Source organism: Dipodomys merriami, unplaced genomic scaffold, assembly GCF_024711535.1.
Source record: "Dipodomys merriami isolate MVZ:Mamm:240054 unplaced genomic scaffold, mDipMer1.0.p SCAF_3, whole genome shotgun sequence".
NCBI classification, from domain to species: domain Eukaryota; kingdom Metazoa; phylum Chordata; class Mammalia; order Rodentia; family Heteromyidae; genus Dipodomys; species Dipodomys merriami.
In genome coordinates this window covers 19,029,315-19,046,666 of record NW_027204492.1, presented here as the reverse complement: position 1 = coordinate 19,046,666, position 17,352 = coordinate 19,029,315, and the positions used below count along the sequence as shown (strand labels likewise).

The 17,352-nt window shown below is 44.0% G+C and overlaps 1 protein-coding gene across 2 annotated transcripts; it reads left to right on the top strand.

The window, feature by feature from the left end:
* The first annotated feature begins 3,427 nt into the window (after positions 1 to 3,427).
* On the top strand, positions 3,428 to 16,054 carry Rab33a (RAB33A, member RAS oncogene family). Of its 2 annotated transcripts, none has more exons than XM_070038935.1 (2): positions 3,428 to 3,835; positions 15,466 to 16,054. In XM_070038935.1, exons 1-2 carry the CDS (start codon positions 3,578 to 3,580, stop codon positions 15,919 to 15,921), a joined length of 714 nt encoding a protein of 237 aa, XP_069895036.1. In that variant the 5' UTR covers positions 3,428 to 3,577; the 3' UTR covers positions 15,922 to 16,054. The 2 variants fall into 2 exon arrangements, with proteins under 2 accessions (XP_069895036.1, XP_069895037.1); XM_070038936.1 differs by having other exon boundaries at positions 3,428 to 3,852.
* Positions 16,055 to 17,352: the final 1,298 nt, after the last annotated feature.

Here is a 17,352-nt window from a genome sequence, read left to right as displayed (position 1 = left end):
AGTATTTACTCAGTGAAAATTACCCAGGGTTCCCTTGGTCATTCAGCAGAACAGGTTAGTGTTCCGAAGTGCAGGTAATGGCTGATAGTTTACTTAGGTCTATTTCAGAGTAAATATATTGAAAACATCAATTCCAGAATAAAGTAAGAAATATATATTTAGTATTTTAAGGCCATTATAGAGATTGCTATTTATTGATATTTCTAAAACATCAACAAGAGAGGCTGAGGTAGGATGAAAATTGAAACTAGCAGTTTGGAGCCACCCAAACAACAAAGTGAGACTGTAACAACAATAGTACCAAATAGTAAAATAGTAAAAACGAATAATAAACATGTATAGATTAAATAAAACGTTGATCATATCTGTTGATAAAAGGCCTCAGAATAGTGAAAATCATGACAATCAGGTACTTATGAAACATACATATATGTATATATTCAAAGTAATTTAACAACATACAAGACTGTAAAGCACATTTAATTTTTGAGAATAGGTACAATTTTCTTTAATTAAATATATATGTAAGTCAGGCACTGGTGGCTGATGCCTGTAATCCTAGGTACTCAGGAGGCTGCACTCTGAGTATTGTGGTTTGAAGCCAGCCCAGGCAGGAAAGTCTGTGAGACTTTTATCTCCAATAACCTCTTTAGAAAAAGCTGGAAGTGGTGCTGTGGCTAAAGTGGTAGAATGTTAGCCTTGAACACAAAGAGGCCCAGAGACAGCACCCAGGTCCTGAGTGCAAGCCCCAGTTCAAGACTGGCAAAACAACAACAAAAAGTATATATAATATAAATTCCTTTTTTTTTTTTTTTGTTGGTTGTGGGCCTGAACTCTGGGCCTGGGCGCTGTCCCTCAGCTCTTCAGCTCAAGGCTAGCCCTTTACCACTTGAGCCAGCGCCACTTCTGGCTTTTTCTGCTTATGTGGTGCTGAGGAATAGAACCCAGGGCCTCATGCATGCATGCAAGGCAAGCACTCTACTGAGCTACCTTCCCCGCCCTTTTCCTTCTTTCTTTCTTTCTTTCTTTCTTTCTTTCTTTCTTTCTTTCTTTCCTTCTTTCTTTCCTTCTTTCTTTAGTTCTGCCTTTCTTTTTTGTGCCAGTCCTGGGCTTGAACTCAGGACATGGATGCAAGTCCCTGAGCTTTTGTGCTCAAGGCTAGCACTTGAGCCATAACTGCACTCTGGCTTTTTGGTGGTTAATTGGAGATGAGCATCTTATGATCTTTCTTGTCCAGTCTGGCTTTGGACTGTGATCATTAGATCTCAGCCTCCTGAGTAGCTAGAGTTATAGGCGTGAGCCACCAATGCCCAGTGATATATACACATTTCTAGAAATCAAAATTCCTACCGTTCAAAAATAGACTCAATGACAACTTTTCTCTTTTTCTAGAAGCATACATCTAAATAATGATATGGGGATATAATCCTTTTATATCAGGAAGTTAGAATTAATTTTAGCTGTGTATTGGCCAAACCTCTTTCCAATATATGTACAGGATGTACCCAATTAATAGTTACCTCCACTCTTAAAAAATCTATTACGTAGGTAAAGATCATCCAGGGGTGCTAGCTCCTCATACGGAGAAGTATGAACCAGCAAACTATTACCTAGACCTTAGGCCATTGAAAAACCAAAATGCTTTTTATGAGAATAGGTATTCATAATGTTGAATTTGGATTAGCCAAATAAGTAAATTCTTCTATGGATGGTTTTAATATTAATAGTTTATTCAGGAGGTTTACCAGTAGGTGCCCCATAATCTCTAAATATATCTACTGACACAGAATGAAACTTAACTAGAAGGCCCATTTTGACTAACTTTAACTTTGCTGAATAATCACATTCAATTTGCTTATAGATATATCACTGATGCACTAAATAGTTTTTTTGTTTTAGGGGGAACGGATTCATTCACACTGTCTGTTCTTGTAGCTTAGGGTCACATACAAGATGGCAGGTCATGTGCTACCTGAATTCCAGACCTTGATAGCATTGCTAGTGCCTCATATTTTTGGTACTATTGGCATATGTCAAAGTTACTTTTGCCTATGAGAATGAAAGGAAAGTCTTAAAAACAAAGATAAAATGGGTGCCCTTTATTATAGTTTCATAAAGTTGATATCAAACAAACTCTGAACCTGGAAATCACTCTGACTAAGATGTGTGGTGGTCTTAAGCTGCTCCCTAATAATGTAAGAAAATTGTGTTCATTTATTGTTGTCCAAGCATAATCTAGGCATCTGGCAAATTAGACCCAACCACTTTCTTGTACATTCATTTGCTGGGGGGGGGGGGGGGGTTTGAAGGCTCCTAGGGATTCCCAACTCTGCTTGAAATTCTGCCATTTTGGAGGGGCGTGTTATAAAATGAAGAGCTCAAAATGCATGGTACCATGGGATTTATGTCATGTCCTAAGATTCCTTTCTACGGCCTGTAATGGTTGGTTCCAGAAACAAAGTCTGCTTTTGCTGGAGCAGCCAGCACTGGCTTACCCCCTTCTCCTGTCCTGGATATGGCCCGCTCCCGGGGAAGGTCTTCCCCATTGGCTAGCTAAACACAACCGACTGCGGCAGCCAATGGGAGCTGCTCTCTTGAACATTCAGAGGATGGGTGCTCGTGGTGTGATGAGGGGAGGTTGGCGCCTGGTACGCACCGCCCCCCACCCCTACATCTGGCACGTCTTTTGACAGAAGCAGCGACACGCTTTACAAACGCATACCCGCACCCCCGTCTCCCTTCTCCCAGCAGCACAGGGTCCTACACAACCTACTGCCTGTCTTGGCAGCGCCCTGCCGGGTTCCTTACTGTGCACCTGCTTCCTCAATAAGAGAAAAACATCCTTTTATCCCAAGGCTTAGAGGGAGACAAGGGACTCCGGAGACATGGCACAGTTGCCTGCCACTCCCAATGTGCAAAAAAGTATCTCCGACTCTCCACCCCACCCCCCACTGAGTTGTGAGTCGCGTTGCACGGGGGCTTAAATGCTCCAGCTTTTTCTTAGGGAGAAGCTCTCTTTGTCCTCCCCAGCTGTGCACCCTGTGCACTGACCCTATGCAATAAGAGCATGTGGAATGGCAAGCCTGAAATCTATAGTATATGTGAGGGTATGGAGAAAGGAAGTCTTTCCCCCGATGGTTTATGCCACCCCTCCCTTCCTTTTCCTCCTTCGGTCTCCCTTCAATGTGTCCCTGGGGTCCAGACAGGGGAGGGTCTAAGCAAAGGCGAGCGCAGGATCACAAGCCTGAGCGTCCCAACCGAGAGCACTTGCATAGACAGGAAGAGAAGGCTAGCGGCTTGTCCACTCACCACCTCTCCTTTCCCTGGCTTTTGTGTCAGTGCTTAGGAGCTGCAAAGAGGGTGATCTGGAGAAGGGGGGCGGCTGGTTGGGGTGAGAGGCACCCCCTTCATGCGCGCGCGCACACGCGTTGCTGGCGCACGCACATACGGGCGGACACACACTCAGACACGCGCGCACACACGCACAAAGCTCGCTCATCTCGAGCGTACTAACGTGGCCGCTTTCTTTGTGTGGAGCCCTCGAGGGGGGTTGGGGCCCCAGTCTGGTCCCGGGGAGATGGCGCAGCCTATCCTGGACCATGGGAGCCTGCAGCCCGCCTCAGCTGCAAGCCTGGCATCCCTGGAGCTCGACTCATCGCTGGACCAGTACGTGCAGATTCGCATCTTCAAAATCATCGTGATTGGAGATTCCAACGTGGGCAAGACCTGCCTGACCTTCCGCTTCTGCGGGGGAACCTTCCCTGACAAGACTGAAGCCACCATCGGTGTAGACTTCAGGGAGAAGACAGTGGAAATCGAGGGCGAGAAGATCAAGGTGATCCAGCTGGTCAGGTCCGGGAAGGGAGGGACCTGGGAGGGGGCTTCTCCTGAAGCATAGTTCTAGCAGTTAAAAATGTCCTGCTCTGGCTGTGTTACAGTTTGCCAACCCCCCAAACCCTCAGCATCTCCTTATCTCCTTTTGCTTCTTTCAGTGGCTGCATCCCCACCTCCCCCAATTTTTCTAGGCAAGCGGGAGTGCTTGCATTCTTATCCCTGCTTGACAGCTTCTGGGTGGAAAGAGGGAAAAAAAGAAAGCATGTTTGAGCTCATTCTTGACCCTGAGCTAGAGCAGCGGCGCCTGTGGGCAGAGACAGGCATGGTCCTGGTCTATGGGATGAATCCTAAAACACTTTACATATCTTTTAACCTCTCAACTGCTAGCAGACTGGACAAAACAAACAAACAAAACACCCACATCAGCTGAGCCTTGTGGCAGTAGAGGAATAAGACAGAATAGAAATCAGTCCAGAATGAAAGCTGTTATATTTCAAATTCCAGTTTACAAGTAATATTTGAGGCTGAGTTGGGACAGGGGTGGAGTGGACTGGTTATGGCACAAGGCCACCAGCCTTAAAGACTGAGACAGTCATGCACTAGCCCTGTATAATAGACAAAACTTATTCTTTGGGAAGAACCTCTTTCAGATGGTATCTTCTTTCCTTGTCTGGAGAAACCTAATGAATGAATTGGCCATTATTCATTCTGCTGGCATTGTCTTCAGAAGGCCTTTTGTAAAAATGTAAAGCAACTTCTCTGAGAGCTATGGGAAGTGCCTTGCCTGTCCCTAACCAAAAAATATAGTTTATCAAATAAACTAAGTAAAATATTTTTGTAAGATTATTTGGGCTCGCCTTTATTAGAAAATCAGTAGGGCAGAAATATGTCAAAATGCAGGGGATAGCTTGAGGGAGAACATGGCAAAGCAGCTGCATGTCATAAGAGGCAAGGAGGGGCATGGCATGGTGATGGGGACAGAAGGCACTGGGGGTACTGACCAACTCCTCTACACAAACACTTGGCCATTTCTTGAGTCTATGATTGGACCCCAGGGAAGGGTCCAAGGTGAAGACAAACCTCTTACTTGTCAAACAGCCAAAGTGACCACAGGCCTCTCTTTTGAATGAAGTACAGAGAAAGATTGAGCAACTGGGAGGCTGGTGAAGATAACTCCAAATTATGCCAGGTTCCTTGATTATGAAAATGAATGCATTTTAAAATGGCTTCAGAAACTAAGCCAAGGCTCTAGCTGTCAGGGAGATAATCAGCTAAGTACTGATAGAGGAGAGTCTTGTGGGGAGAGGACTAGAACATTCTTTTGAACTTGTGATCTTTTTACCCCCCTCACATATTGGAAAGGAAATTGCTACATACCCTTTTAAAGTCAAAGAAGGGATCCATCCCTTGTCCTTTCCAAGTATTCTCATGTTGATGTTTGCACAGTTAAGGACTTCTAGTGAGTTTATGTGCTTTAATGTAAGGCTATTAGATTCTGGAATGTTTTAAACATGACTTTTTAATCCAAGTTACAAGTATATTTACAGATGCTCTGAAACCCTCAAAAATCTTAAAGCTTAACACTATCATTTGTTTAAAATCAAGCATGAAACTGAACCAAAGAGTTCCTGAGACTTAGAAGGGGGGAAATAATTCCATCTGAAATTAGGTTAAGGGAAACAGGAAGTATTTGAGAGCCTAGAGAAGAAAAGAAAAGGAGGGAAGAGGAGAGAGGGAAGGAAGAAGCTGCAGTGTGAGGAATGGGGGGTGAGGAGTGGACCTGAGTCATCCCTCCAATGACCATTCTTTCCATTTTACCACCCCTGTATTTATCGAAACTAGGTTTCAGAGTCTTTGCCAAGGATTCCAGACTCTTTCCCAGAGGGCAGGGCCTGTGACAGTGTGACTCACTAGAAACAGAGCTCAGCACAATACCACGTGCAAATAAGCCCTTCATAGGGATTTTTCAGGGAAGATGATATATTCAAGAGGACAAAGCCTTGTGACACTGCTGAAGGAGGAGCTCTCTGAGGGCAAATTCTGCAGGAGCTCAGGATGGAGTGTAGGAGTAGGGAGATGGTGACCCTTGCCTCTGGTAAAGCTACTGAAATATCAAGGCCAGATCTGGCAAATGAGCGAGCAGCATGTCGGTGGGAAGATGGCAGAGATCAGAGATTTTGCCAATGCTTTGACTACTCTGGAGTTTCTCAAGGAACAAGTGCCAAAACAAGGCTAGGAAGTGACTGCCAAGGGGCAGACTACCTCTGGACAAGAAGGAAATGTTCAGTATGACAGGCCAAGGTAGTGTTGGCTTATAAAATAGCAGGCCTGGTAGGATAGGGGGGAGAGAGGCTTCAGTCAGATTAGGGTGTGCCCTCTCCCAGCCTGCCTCACTGTGTCCTAGGGGAGCATGTATGACAGAAATCCCCTGCCGGAGGATGACTGAATTGCCATAGTTGGAGCTACACTCTTAATTATCAGGCCGCCCCAAGGGACTATAGCTCCATTTGTCCTCTCCACTCACTCTGTCCCTTACCCTCATCCCATCACATTTATAACCCTGTGTTTTCTGGTTAACAGGAACTCAAGAAAAGCCTCCAATGTACGGGAAATGGTGTCTTCTATTTATTGGATAAACACAGACCCCAGGCTAGGCACTGCACAGGCATTGTCTCATTTGATAATCACAGCAACCCTATGAATTAGGATTATTTTTCTCATCCTCATTTTACAGATAAGGGCACTGAGGCTGAGAAAGGAAATAGTATATCCAAGGGCACATGGATCTATTGACTCTTGAGCCTAAGCATGTCACCTGCCTTCCTTGTGACAGAGCCAAGATTTCAACTCAGATTCAGAGCCATGCTCTGCTGCACTCACTCTATGGGGCAATGTCCAGCCACCTCAAAAAGGAGAAGGGGGATGCTGGGAAGCCAGTTTTTCTTTCTTCTAGGTCAGGCACCTAGGAGGGTTAACGATGTCTCCTTCAGGGATGAAGGCTTAGCTCAGAGAAAAGAGTATATGGTTAGTATGCATGAGGCACTGGGTTCCAATCCTAAAAACACAGAAAAATAAATAAGGGGAAACATGTCCTTTTTTGTCATACCCAGGACACTGAACTGAGGACCTGGGTTTTACTTTTGGCCCTTGCGATGTCTCACTGTGTGCATGAAAATCCAAGAATGGAGATAGAAGACACCTTACAGATTCTCTAATTTAAAGCCTTCATTTTACATATAGGAAATTGGGGGTCAATGGGGGCAAGTAACTTTCCCCAAGATCGCACAGAACCGGGCCTCCTAATTCCCTTTTGGCTACTTTTCTCCATGTATTATGATGCCAGGCTTAGAAGAGCACATAAATCTCCACTAGTCAATTTGACTAGCTGGGTTACTTGTGACACAGACATCATATGGGAAAGCTGACAGTTCTTCCTGATCAACCTAGTAAAGGCGGAGGCATCTCTCAACACTGAAAGGAAGGGCAGAAGCCAGGCAGAGTGGTGTACGCCTGTAATCCCACTTACATGGGAGGCATAGGTAAAAGGATTTCTATACAAGACTGGCTTGTATGGAAGTGTGAGACTGTATCCAAAAAGAAGTGAAAGCAAAATAGGCTGGGAAGGTAGAGCATCTTCTCACTAAGCATAAAGCCCTGAGTTTGAACTCTACTACCACTGGGGGAAAAAGGTGAAGCTTTCCTTAATAATAATAATATGTCTGTCATCTTCACTTTTAGCTCATCATATTGAGTCTGTCTCAGTCCCAAAGCATTGGCAAACAATGAATGGGAGGGAGTAGCAGAAACAGTGAATGGACTTAGGTAGTAGAGGAAGGCTCAGATGTTCTTAGTAAATTCTCATGGAAGTGGTCCTTCTGCCTAGTTTAGTTTTTCCTACAGGCTTAACACTCCCTCTGCTCCAAGCCCTTGGGACCAGGTAAACTGCAGGTCAGTTATGGCTGTGGGCAGGTACAGCCCATAACTGTAGATTGCTGCTCACTGGGGAAAACAACTTCCTGTGTCACATTACTGCATGGATGAAGGTTGAGCTCAGTGTTCTTTAGATGCGGCCTGCAGTCAGAATGACATCATGTCTTCCTTGGGGCTTCTAAGCTTCCATTCTCTTCCAGTCAGTTTGATGGTTAATTATCTAGCAATGTATGTTTCTGTCTCCCTCTCTGCCTCTCTTTCTGTACATGAATTTTATTTTCTCTGTTCTCCTTTGCCATTTTTTGGGGGGGGAGGGGGTCCGGTCATGGGGCCTGAACTCTGGGCCTGGGCGCTGTCCCTCAGCTCTTCAGCTCAAGGCTAGCGCTCTACCACTTGAGTCACAGCACCACTTCTGGCTTTTTTCTTTTTGCTTATGTGGTGCTGAGGAATCGAACCCAGGGCCTCATGCATGCAAGGCAAGCGCTCTACCACTGAGCCACCTTCCCAGCCCCTCCTTTGCCATTTTCTAACAGGGCTCCCTCTCTGTCTCTCTCTCTCTCTCTCTCTCTCTCTCTGTGTATGTGTGTGTGACATGCAGATGGGATAGTACAGCTAGTTGAAGTAAGATTTCTCTTCAACTTTTCCCATCATCCACTAGAGTGTCCTCCAAAGATTTCAGATGCCTTTGCCTCCTCCCCACTTTTGTTTTTGCACTTTTGCCCTACTCTATCAGCCTGCAACAAAAGGTCATTCATACCTCATAGATAGAAAGATGCCAGACATGTTCCCTAAAGAGAAAAAATACCCATGTCAGCTAGGAGCATGTGCAGGGGCTGGTGGTGGGGTGGGTGCTGCTGAAGCTTGCTCAAGCAGGGATGGCTCTTGGAAAATGGTCTCTTTTTTAAGGCTTTATTTCTGTTCAGTGTCTTTCCCGTGATGTATCCCTCAAAACCTTCCTCCCTCCAGCTCCCCATCAGTTTGGGCCCATTGTCATCCACTAATGGCACGTTGGCAGTATTTTTCTCCATCCCCTTCCTCACTGAACTGCCCCTGCCTTATGTCTTTCAGCTTCCAGAAGCTAAGCCTTCTGTGCTTTCTAGGACAAGGAGCAATAGGAGCAGAGGAAGGCTGATGGGCTTTCTGAGACCGTAACAACTGATATTCGCAGAGCACTTTACATTTGGTTAAAGCTCTTATGTTATTTCATTGGGTTATCCTGGCAACCATGGAAATATCAAGTTCCCATTATAGAGATGAGGAAATGGAGGTTAAGTGATCAGGTTAGTCATTCAATCAGCTACTAAGTGGAAGAACTAGAGTCTGCCTTCCTGACACCAACCAGTTCATCCTTTCAGACTCAGTCAATTTGGTGGAGATTTCAGGTGAGGGAGGGAGAGAGGATTTATACAGTTGGCCATCTGTATTCAATCAAAGGAGGATCAAAATATTCAAAAACAATTGCACGTATGCTAATCCTATACAGGCTTTTTTTCTTTCTCACTATTCCCTAAGAAATAGAACTATTTATGTAACATTTATATCATATCAGCTATTATAAGTAATTTAACAGGGTGCTGGTACCTCACATCTGAGATCTGAGGACCATGGTTCAAAGTCTGTCTGGGCAGGAAAATCTGAGTCTGTTCTCCAATTAGCCAGCAAAAATCTGGAAGTGAAGCTATGACTTAAGTGGTAAACCTCCAGGCTTGAGTGGAAAAAAAGCTAAGGGATAGCATTCTGGCCCCAAGTTCAAGCCCTAGTACCAGCACCAAAGAAAACAACCTAGAAATGATTAAAGCATACCAGAGGTATGCATTCATAAACAATGATACGTGCCATACTGTATCATATAGGTACTTGAGTTTCCGTGCTTTAGTTGTCTGAAAGGCTTCAGGAGCCAATCATTAATGGATACTGAGGGACCACAGTGTTAGGCAAGGTTAGTCATGCACTTCCAAGGAATGCTATGCTCACAGCATTCCTCCAAGAGATGCTGTTCTTATCTGTATTTTCCAGATCAGGACACTGAGATAAAGTAACTTGCATGACACCTAAGTAGCACATGATTTGGGAGATGTTTTGCATCCCAGTTGGTTTGACTCTACTGCACCCCACTGATCCTCAGAGGGAAATGAGGATATAGGTATATGTGAAGGGTTCAAAGGCAGTTGTCAGTCCTGTCCAGTTGGGAAGGGAGGAATAGGTGAGAGGAAGCACATGCTTTCACTGCCTGGCAGAGACCATGGGCTTTGAGGATATTGAGAACAGGAGCACTGAACACAAATGGAAAAATGGCATCTCATGTACCCAGTGAGCCTGATTGATCTCATTCCTTTTCTGAGAACTTTGAGGCCTCACTACTGATTCTTCTATTTTCTGCTGAAAGCAGCCTGCTTCCAGGCTCAACTCTTACCACATACAGGAAGTACAAAGAGCTAGGATAAGAGAGCAATGCCTACTGTTGAAATTCTAAGCCTCCAAATAGAAGCTTCAAGGCTCTCTTTATAAATGTTGAAAAAAAAAATAAAGGAGGTCTCCAGCAGAGGGACCCTCCTTGCAAGTTCGGCAGGGAGGGAGTGTGATACACAATTAGGAAGCCAAACAGCTAACCTTACTCAGCCTCAAACACCTCACACACTCCCACCCATGTTCCTGCGAGTAGCAGGTATTTTTAGAGTCTTGAGCTCATGGTGTTAAAGCATCTGCCACACGCCTGAGGGCTGAGAGGAATTCAGTCTTACTCAGAGGCAAGAGGCAAGAGTTAAGACTACTGTGGAGTTGGGTGCTGGAAGTGGAGATCAAGAGACAAATGGTCATGTTATTTCTGGGCAAGACCTGATTTCTTCCCACTGACTTCCATTCTTCTCCTGGCTGTTCTTTCTCCCTTTTTTCCTGTTCAGAACAGAAGGGTGGAAGGAATGAAAATATTTTATTTCCCTGCTTGCAGAAGCAAGTCCATTTTTTAAGACAAATATAATTTTGGGTGTAACTGAAGTCAGATGCTGTCTCTGAAAGGGACTTTTCAGATACCTAATCTGCCAGACTGCTTGTAGTTTTAGTGAATCATGCCAATACTTTTTTTTTCTTTTGCCAGTACCAGGGTTTGAGCCCAGGGCCTCATTGCACTTGCCCAGTTTTCCAGTTCTCTACCATTTAAGCTGCTCTTCTAGCCTGGCACTTTGCTGATTCATTGGCTATGAAGTCTCTCAGACTTTTCTGCCTATGCTGGCTTTTAACTGCAACTCTGCTCTCAGTGTCCTGAGTAGCTAGAATTACCAGTGTGAGCTACCATGGTCTAGCTAATACTGCTTTTGGTGGTGATAATCATGATAACCATCATGATGATGGTAACAACCTGTTCCTCAATGAGCAAACTGATATAGAAAAAGACTGCTTACAGTTAACACAGAGAAGGGCCGAGAGCACTGATGAAATACATTTTAAGTGAATGACAGAGACTCAAAGTGCAATATAGAAATTCCCACAAAAAGAGAATTGAAAAGAAGTTGGAGAGGATTTGAGGAAGGTAGATATATGTGCTGAGTTTTCAAGAATGAATGAAAGTCAGGCACTGATGGCTCATCCCTATAATCCTAGCTATTCAGAAAGCTGAGATGTGAAGATCACAGTTCAAAACCAGCCAGGGCAGGAAAATCCATGAGACTCTTATCTCGAATTAACCACTAAAAAACCGTAAGTGGCGCTGTGGCTCAAAGTGGTAGAGTGCTAGCCTTGAACCAAAGAGCCCAGGGACAGCGCTCAGGCTCTAAGTTTAAGCCCCATGCCAGGCAAAAACAAAACAAAACAACAAGAATAGGTGATATCAAAACAGGGAAAAGAGCTGTTTCAGGGAGTGATGAACCAGCAGGACAAAAGGCATGGAGGAGGGAATGAACTAGGTATAGCTGAGTAACTTAATCAGGCTGGGAGAGGTCAAATGATGGCAGACAGAAAAATTTTCCATTTGATGACATGTGCAGTAGAGAGCTACCATAATTTCCTGAGGAACAAGATGATGTGCTGATGTGAGCAGGGATTTTAGGAGGTTAGTCTGACAGAAGAAGGTCTGACTGAGGAACAGGAAAATCCAAGTACAAAAAGAGGTGATCCTGAAAGTCATGCTAGAGGAATGTGGAGGCTATGTCCACAGGGGACAATGAAAGCTGATGTTCAGAATGATGACTCTGGGGCCTTGTAAGGTCCTCAGTCAGCAAAGAGATTCATTTACAGTTACTAGATTATACTCTCTGACTTCTAATTCTAAATAAAAGTCATAGTTGGAGGCCAATTAGTGGCCATAATCAAATTTTCTTTGATTACTGAGAACTGTGTAGGAACTCAGGACCATCATTGTCAGTATGAATGTTTCTTGGCCCAGACCTTGGATATATAGAGAAAAAATATAGAGATCTTGAATATGAATTGATTCCCAGAATATCCACAGGGAGTTTTTTGTCATTTAAAAATAATGTTTACAGAATTGTACCACAGGATTCCAATTCAGCATGTCAACTTATGACTATAATGTATCCTGATGAGTGTCACTGCTTTCATTGTTTTACTCCATGTCACTGATACCAACTTTTATCCTTCTGAAGTTGCCCTTTATCCCAAAAGCTGAGGTGCAGGAGAAAAATCCAGTGAGTTAAATTATCTTTCAAATAACTAATCAGTAAATTAAAGTGAAAGCCAGGCATGGTGGTTTGTGCTTATAATGCCAGAAGTGGGGAGACTGAGACAGGAGGATTGGATAGAGAGTTCAAGACAAAGCTGGGCTATTTATTTTTCTTTTTTCAAAAATATTATTTTATTCAATTTTTAATTTTCATTGTTATTGCAAAGGTAATATACAGAGGAGTTACAATCTGATAAGTCAGGTACATTTCTTTTTGGACAATGTCACCCCCTTCCTTGCTCTCTCCCGTTCCCACCCACAAGTTATATTGTTATAGTGGTTCAAAGCCTGCATAGACAGGAAAGTCTGTGAGACTCTTATCACCAATTAACCACCAAAAAGCTGGAAGTGGGGCTGGGAAGGTGGCTCAGTGGTAGAGCGCTTGCCTTGCATGCCTGAGGCCCTGGGTTCGATTCCTCAGCACCACATAAGCAAAAAGAAAAAAGCCGGAAGTGGCGCTGTGGCTCAAGTGGTAGAGCGCTAGCCTTGAGCTGAAGAGCTGAGGGACAGCGCCCAGGCCCAGAGTTCAGGCCCCACGACCGGACCCAAAAAAAAATTAAAAAAAAAAAAAAGCTGGAAGTGGAACTGTGGCTCAAATGGTAGAGCACTAGCCTTGAGCAAAAAGAGTTTAGGACAGCATGCAAGTCCTGAGTTCAAGACTTAGGACTTCAACAAAACAAATAAAAAGTGAAAAATGTCAAGCTAACTATTATTTTCTTTAAAAACAATACAGCTGATATGCTAGTACTTGGGAGACAGAGATTGGGAGGATTGTAGTTTGAGGCCACTAAAGACCCTATCACAACCAACAGCTGGGTCTAGTAGTACTTATCTGTCATCCAAACTACATGGGAGGCAGAGATTGGGAAGATTATCGATCCTGGTCAGCCTGAGAAAAAAAGGTCATGTTGACCCCTCTCAACAGAAAAAGACTGGGCATGATGGTATGTGCCAGTCATCTCAGCTACAGCAGGTGGTGTAAATGGGAGAACTGAGGTCTAGGCCCATCCAGGCAAAATGAGGTCTTATCTCTAAAATAACAAGAGCAAAAAGGCCTAGAGATGTGACTCAAGCCTAGCAAGTGTAAACCCTTGACTTCAAATCCCATTACTGCCAAAAAATAAAGCCAGGCATGTTTGTATATTGTGTAATCCCAGATACTTGGAAGGCAGAGTTAGGAGGGTCATACATTTCAGACCTGCCCAGGTAAAGTTAGTAACACCCTATCTCAAAAACAAAAACAAAAACAAAAGGGGTGGAGGCCTGGCTCAAGTGGTAGAGCATTTCATGTATCAGGACATAGGTTCAATCCCCAGTACTGCAAAAAATTGCAACAAGAATTTAAAAACCATCGGGGCTGGGAAGGTGGCTCAGTGGTAGAGCGCTTGCCTTGCATGCCTGAGGCCCTGGGTTCGATTCCTCAGCACCACATAAGCAAAAAGAAAAAGCCGGAAGTGGTGCTGTGGCCCAAGTGGTAGAGTGCTAGCCTTGAGCTGAAGAGCTGAGGGACAGCGCCCAGGCCCAGAGTTCAGGCCCCACGACCGGACCCAAAAAAAAAAAAAAAGAATTTAAAAACCACAAAATCAACAATAACAAACATGCTTTGAAGTAGAAAATTGGAAAATATGAAAGAAAATACCCAAAGACATTTTAGTGCTAGGATTGAGCCCAAGGCCGTATAAAATTTCTCTCCACCCCCCCCCCCCCCACTCATAGTTTATAAGCACTTCCCTCACTATTTAGTCTTGGAAAACATTTTATTTTTTTATTTTTTTGCCAGTCCTGGATCTTGAACTTGGGGCCTGGGCACTGTCCTTGAGCCACTCTGTGCTTAAGGCTAGCACTCTACCACTTGAGTTACAGTGCCACTTCCAGCTTTCTCTATGTATGTGGTACTGAGGAATCAAATCCAGGGCCTCATGAATGCTAGGCAAGCACTCTACCAACTAAGCCACCTTCCCAGCCCAAAACATTTTATTTTTTTTGTGCTAGTCCTGAGACTTGAACTCAGGGCCTGGGTACTGTCTCTGAGCTTTGGTTCTCAAGGCTAGTGCTCTGCTACTTGAGCCACAGCTCCATTTATGGCTTTTATGCTAGTTAATTGAGATAAGAGTCTCACAGGGACTTTCCTACCTAGGATGGCTTTGAATTTTGATCTTTAGATCTCAGCCTCCTGAGTAGCTAGGATTTCAGGCTTGAGCCACCAACACCCAGCTTGAAGACATTATTTTTAATAGCTGCATTATAGCCCATTGTATAGCTATTCCTTTCTTAGTGAACTGTTAGGTTGTTTCCTGTTTCCTGTTCTTTTTTTTTTTTTTTTTGCTTATGTGGTGCTGAGGAATCGAACCCAGGGCCTCAGGCATGCAAGGCAAGCGCTCTACCACTGAGCCACCTTCCCAGCCCGTTTGCACGTCTTTATTATGTCTTTGGAATAGACTTCTAGAAGTGAGACTATAGGTTCTAAGAGCTGGGAATATTTTTTGTCAGTCTTGGGGCTTGAACCCTGGGCCTGAGCTCTTTCCTTCAGCTCTTCAGCTCAAGGCTAGTGCTCTACCACTTGAGCCACAGCACCACTTCCGGTTTTCTGGTGGTTTATTGGAGACAAGAGTTTCACAGCCTTTCCTGCCCTGGCTGGCTTTGAACCTCAATCCTCAGATCTCAGCTTCCTGAGTAGCTAGGATTACAGGCGTGAGCCACCAGCACCCCTCGAGCTCTGAATATGTTAAAAGTTCTTGCTTAATACTGCCAAACTGCCATCTAAAACAGTAGGCCGATTTATGTTCTAGTTCATCAGCTAAAGATTTTCAGATTTTTAACTCAACCCCTTCAAGTAATAATTTTAAGAAAAACGACAAACCATAAAACTTCTCGTAATACTCAGGTAAACCCCGTTTTGGTAATCTTCCAAAAACGACTTCCTGTGTCAGGGATTGTAACCTTATTTTATAAATGCTACAGAAACTTGTGTTCTCTTTCTTGTTTGTGTTTCCTTTTCTGACTCCACATCTGGGTCTTTGTTCCAGGTTCAGGTGTGGGACACAGCAGGCCAAGAACGCTTCCGTAAAAGTATGGTCGAGCATTACTACCGCAATGTACATGCAGTTGTCTTTGTCTATGATGTCACCAAGATGACCTCCTTCACCAATCTAAAAATGTGGATCCAAGAATGCAATGGGCATGCTGTGCCCCCGCTAGTCCCGAAAGTGCTTGTGGGTAACAAGTGTGACTTGCGAGAACAGATCCAGGTACCCTCCAATTTAGCCTTGAAATTTGCTGATGCCCACAACATGCTCTTGTTTGAGACATCAGCCAAGGACCCCAAAGAGAGCCAGAACGTGGAGTCAATTTTCATGTGCCTGGCTTGCCGATTGAAGGCCCAGAAATCCCTGCTATATCGGGATGCTGACAGGCAGCAAGGCAAGGTGCAGAAACTGGAGTTCCCACAGGAAGCTAACAGCAAAGCTTCCTGTCCTTGTTGAAACCAAATGGTGTAAATACAAGAGAATTATCACTGGTGATTTTCTTCCTTTTCCTTTTTCTCTGTGCCTGCATAATGCTGACACCTGCTTGTTTCCATAAAAATTGATATCGAAATAAAATTTGTATAGATTATCACATGGTTTTTTATTTCTTGCTTTTCTGCAAGAAGACCTATTTTTTTCCTCAGTGGAGGGGGGGAAAGGTGGGATGGAATCCAGGGCCTTGCACATGCTAGGCAAGCTACTCTACCACTAATGCATGTGAAGGCACACTGCCTGCTAGCCTTCTATGCAACCTGAAATTCTCATTATTTGAATCACTTCTTCAGGATTAATTCATTCTCTTGATATCTTTTGTGAGCATAAGCACCTAGTGACTATGATACAGGCATGTTTTTCTAGAGAGACAATGTAGGTGGTGGGATAGAAAAGGCCTAAAAGGTGCTGTGGACTCGGTGTTTCCTAAGTTCCTTAGGTATGTGTTATTGAGGTCAAGATAAGCAGTTCTCTTTCCTAAAGTTTCAAAATAATCAGTAGGCCTAATTACTTTCCCATTTTTCTTTCTGAATTTTTTTGTTGGTCATGGGGCTTGAACTCAGGGTCTGGGTGCTGTCTCTGAGCTCTTTTGCTCAAGGCTAGCACTCTACCACTTTGAGCCACAGCTCCACTTCCAGTTTTTGAGTGGTTAATTGGAAATAAGAATCTCATAGGGATTTTTCTGCCCGGGCTAGCTTTGAACTATGACCTTCAGATCTGAACCTCCTGAGTAGCTAGGATTACAGGAGTGAGCCACTAGTGCCCCACTTACTTCCCATTTTTCACAAAGCTAACTTAGACCCCAACAGTATTTATTTCACTCTTGCCCTTTCTTGGATGGAGCATGGCTCAAGGTAACTCCTACCTCTTGTGCTCTAAGACATTTGTTAAAGACTAGGGAGTTAATAAGCAGACACATCCCTTAGGTTCAAAGGCCCCGTTCTCTAGTCACAGAAACAGTGAATATACTGGAGCTACTTGAAAACAAGATTTAGACAAAGTGCTGTCTTGGACCATGGGAATTGAGAGCATTATGTACTCCACATCAAAGAGGGTTGGCAGAAATATTTAATTTGATTTACTTTGTATGCTGAATGAACAGTAATATTGATAAGGAAGAAGGGAAAAGTAAGGGAGGCAGAAAGCAATCTTGGCAATTTTGTCCAAGGGGAGCCAAGCAACTCTAATAGGGAGTCTGGGGAGGCTGCATAGGAGGTAGAACACTTTGTACTTTGCTTTCACATTGTACTTTCCAATGGGAACTTTGGGTGGTTCTCTAGCAGGAGTGTCCAACGGCTACATCCCACACAATTAGCCCTATTGATGTGAAAGGCCCTTGTTGTCAGAGTGAATGCATATCTGTAACAGCTTCTGGTAGATATCTTTTTTGGGGGG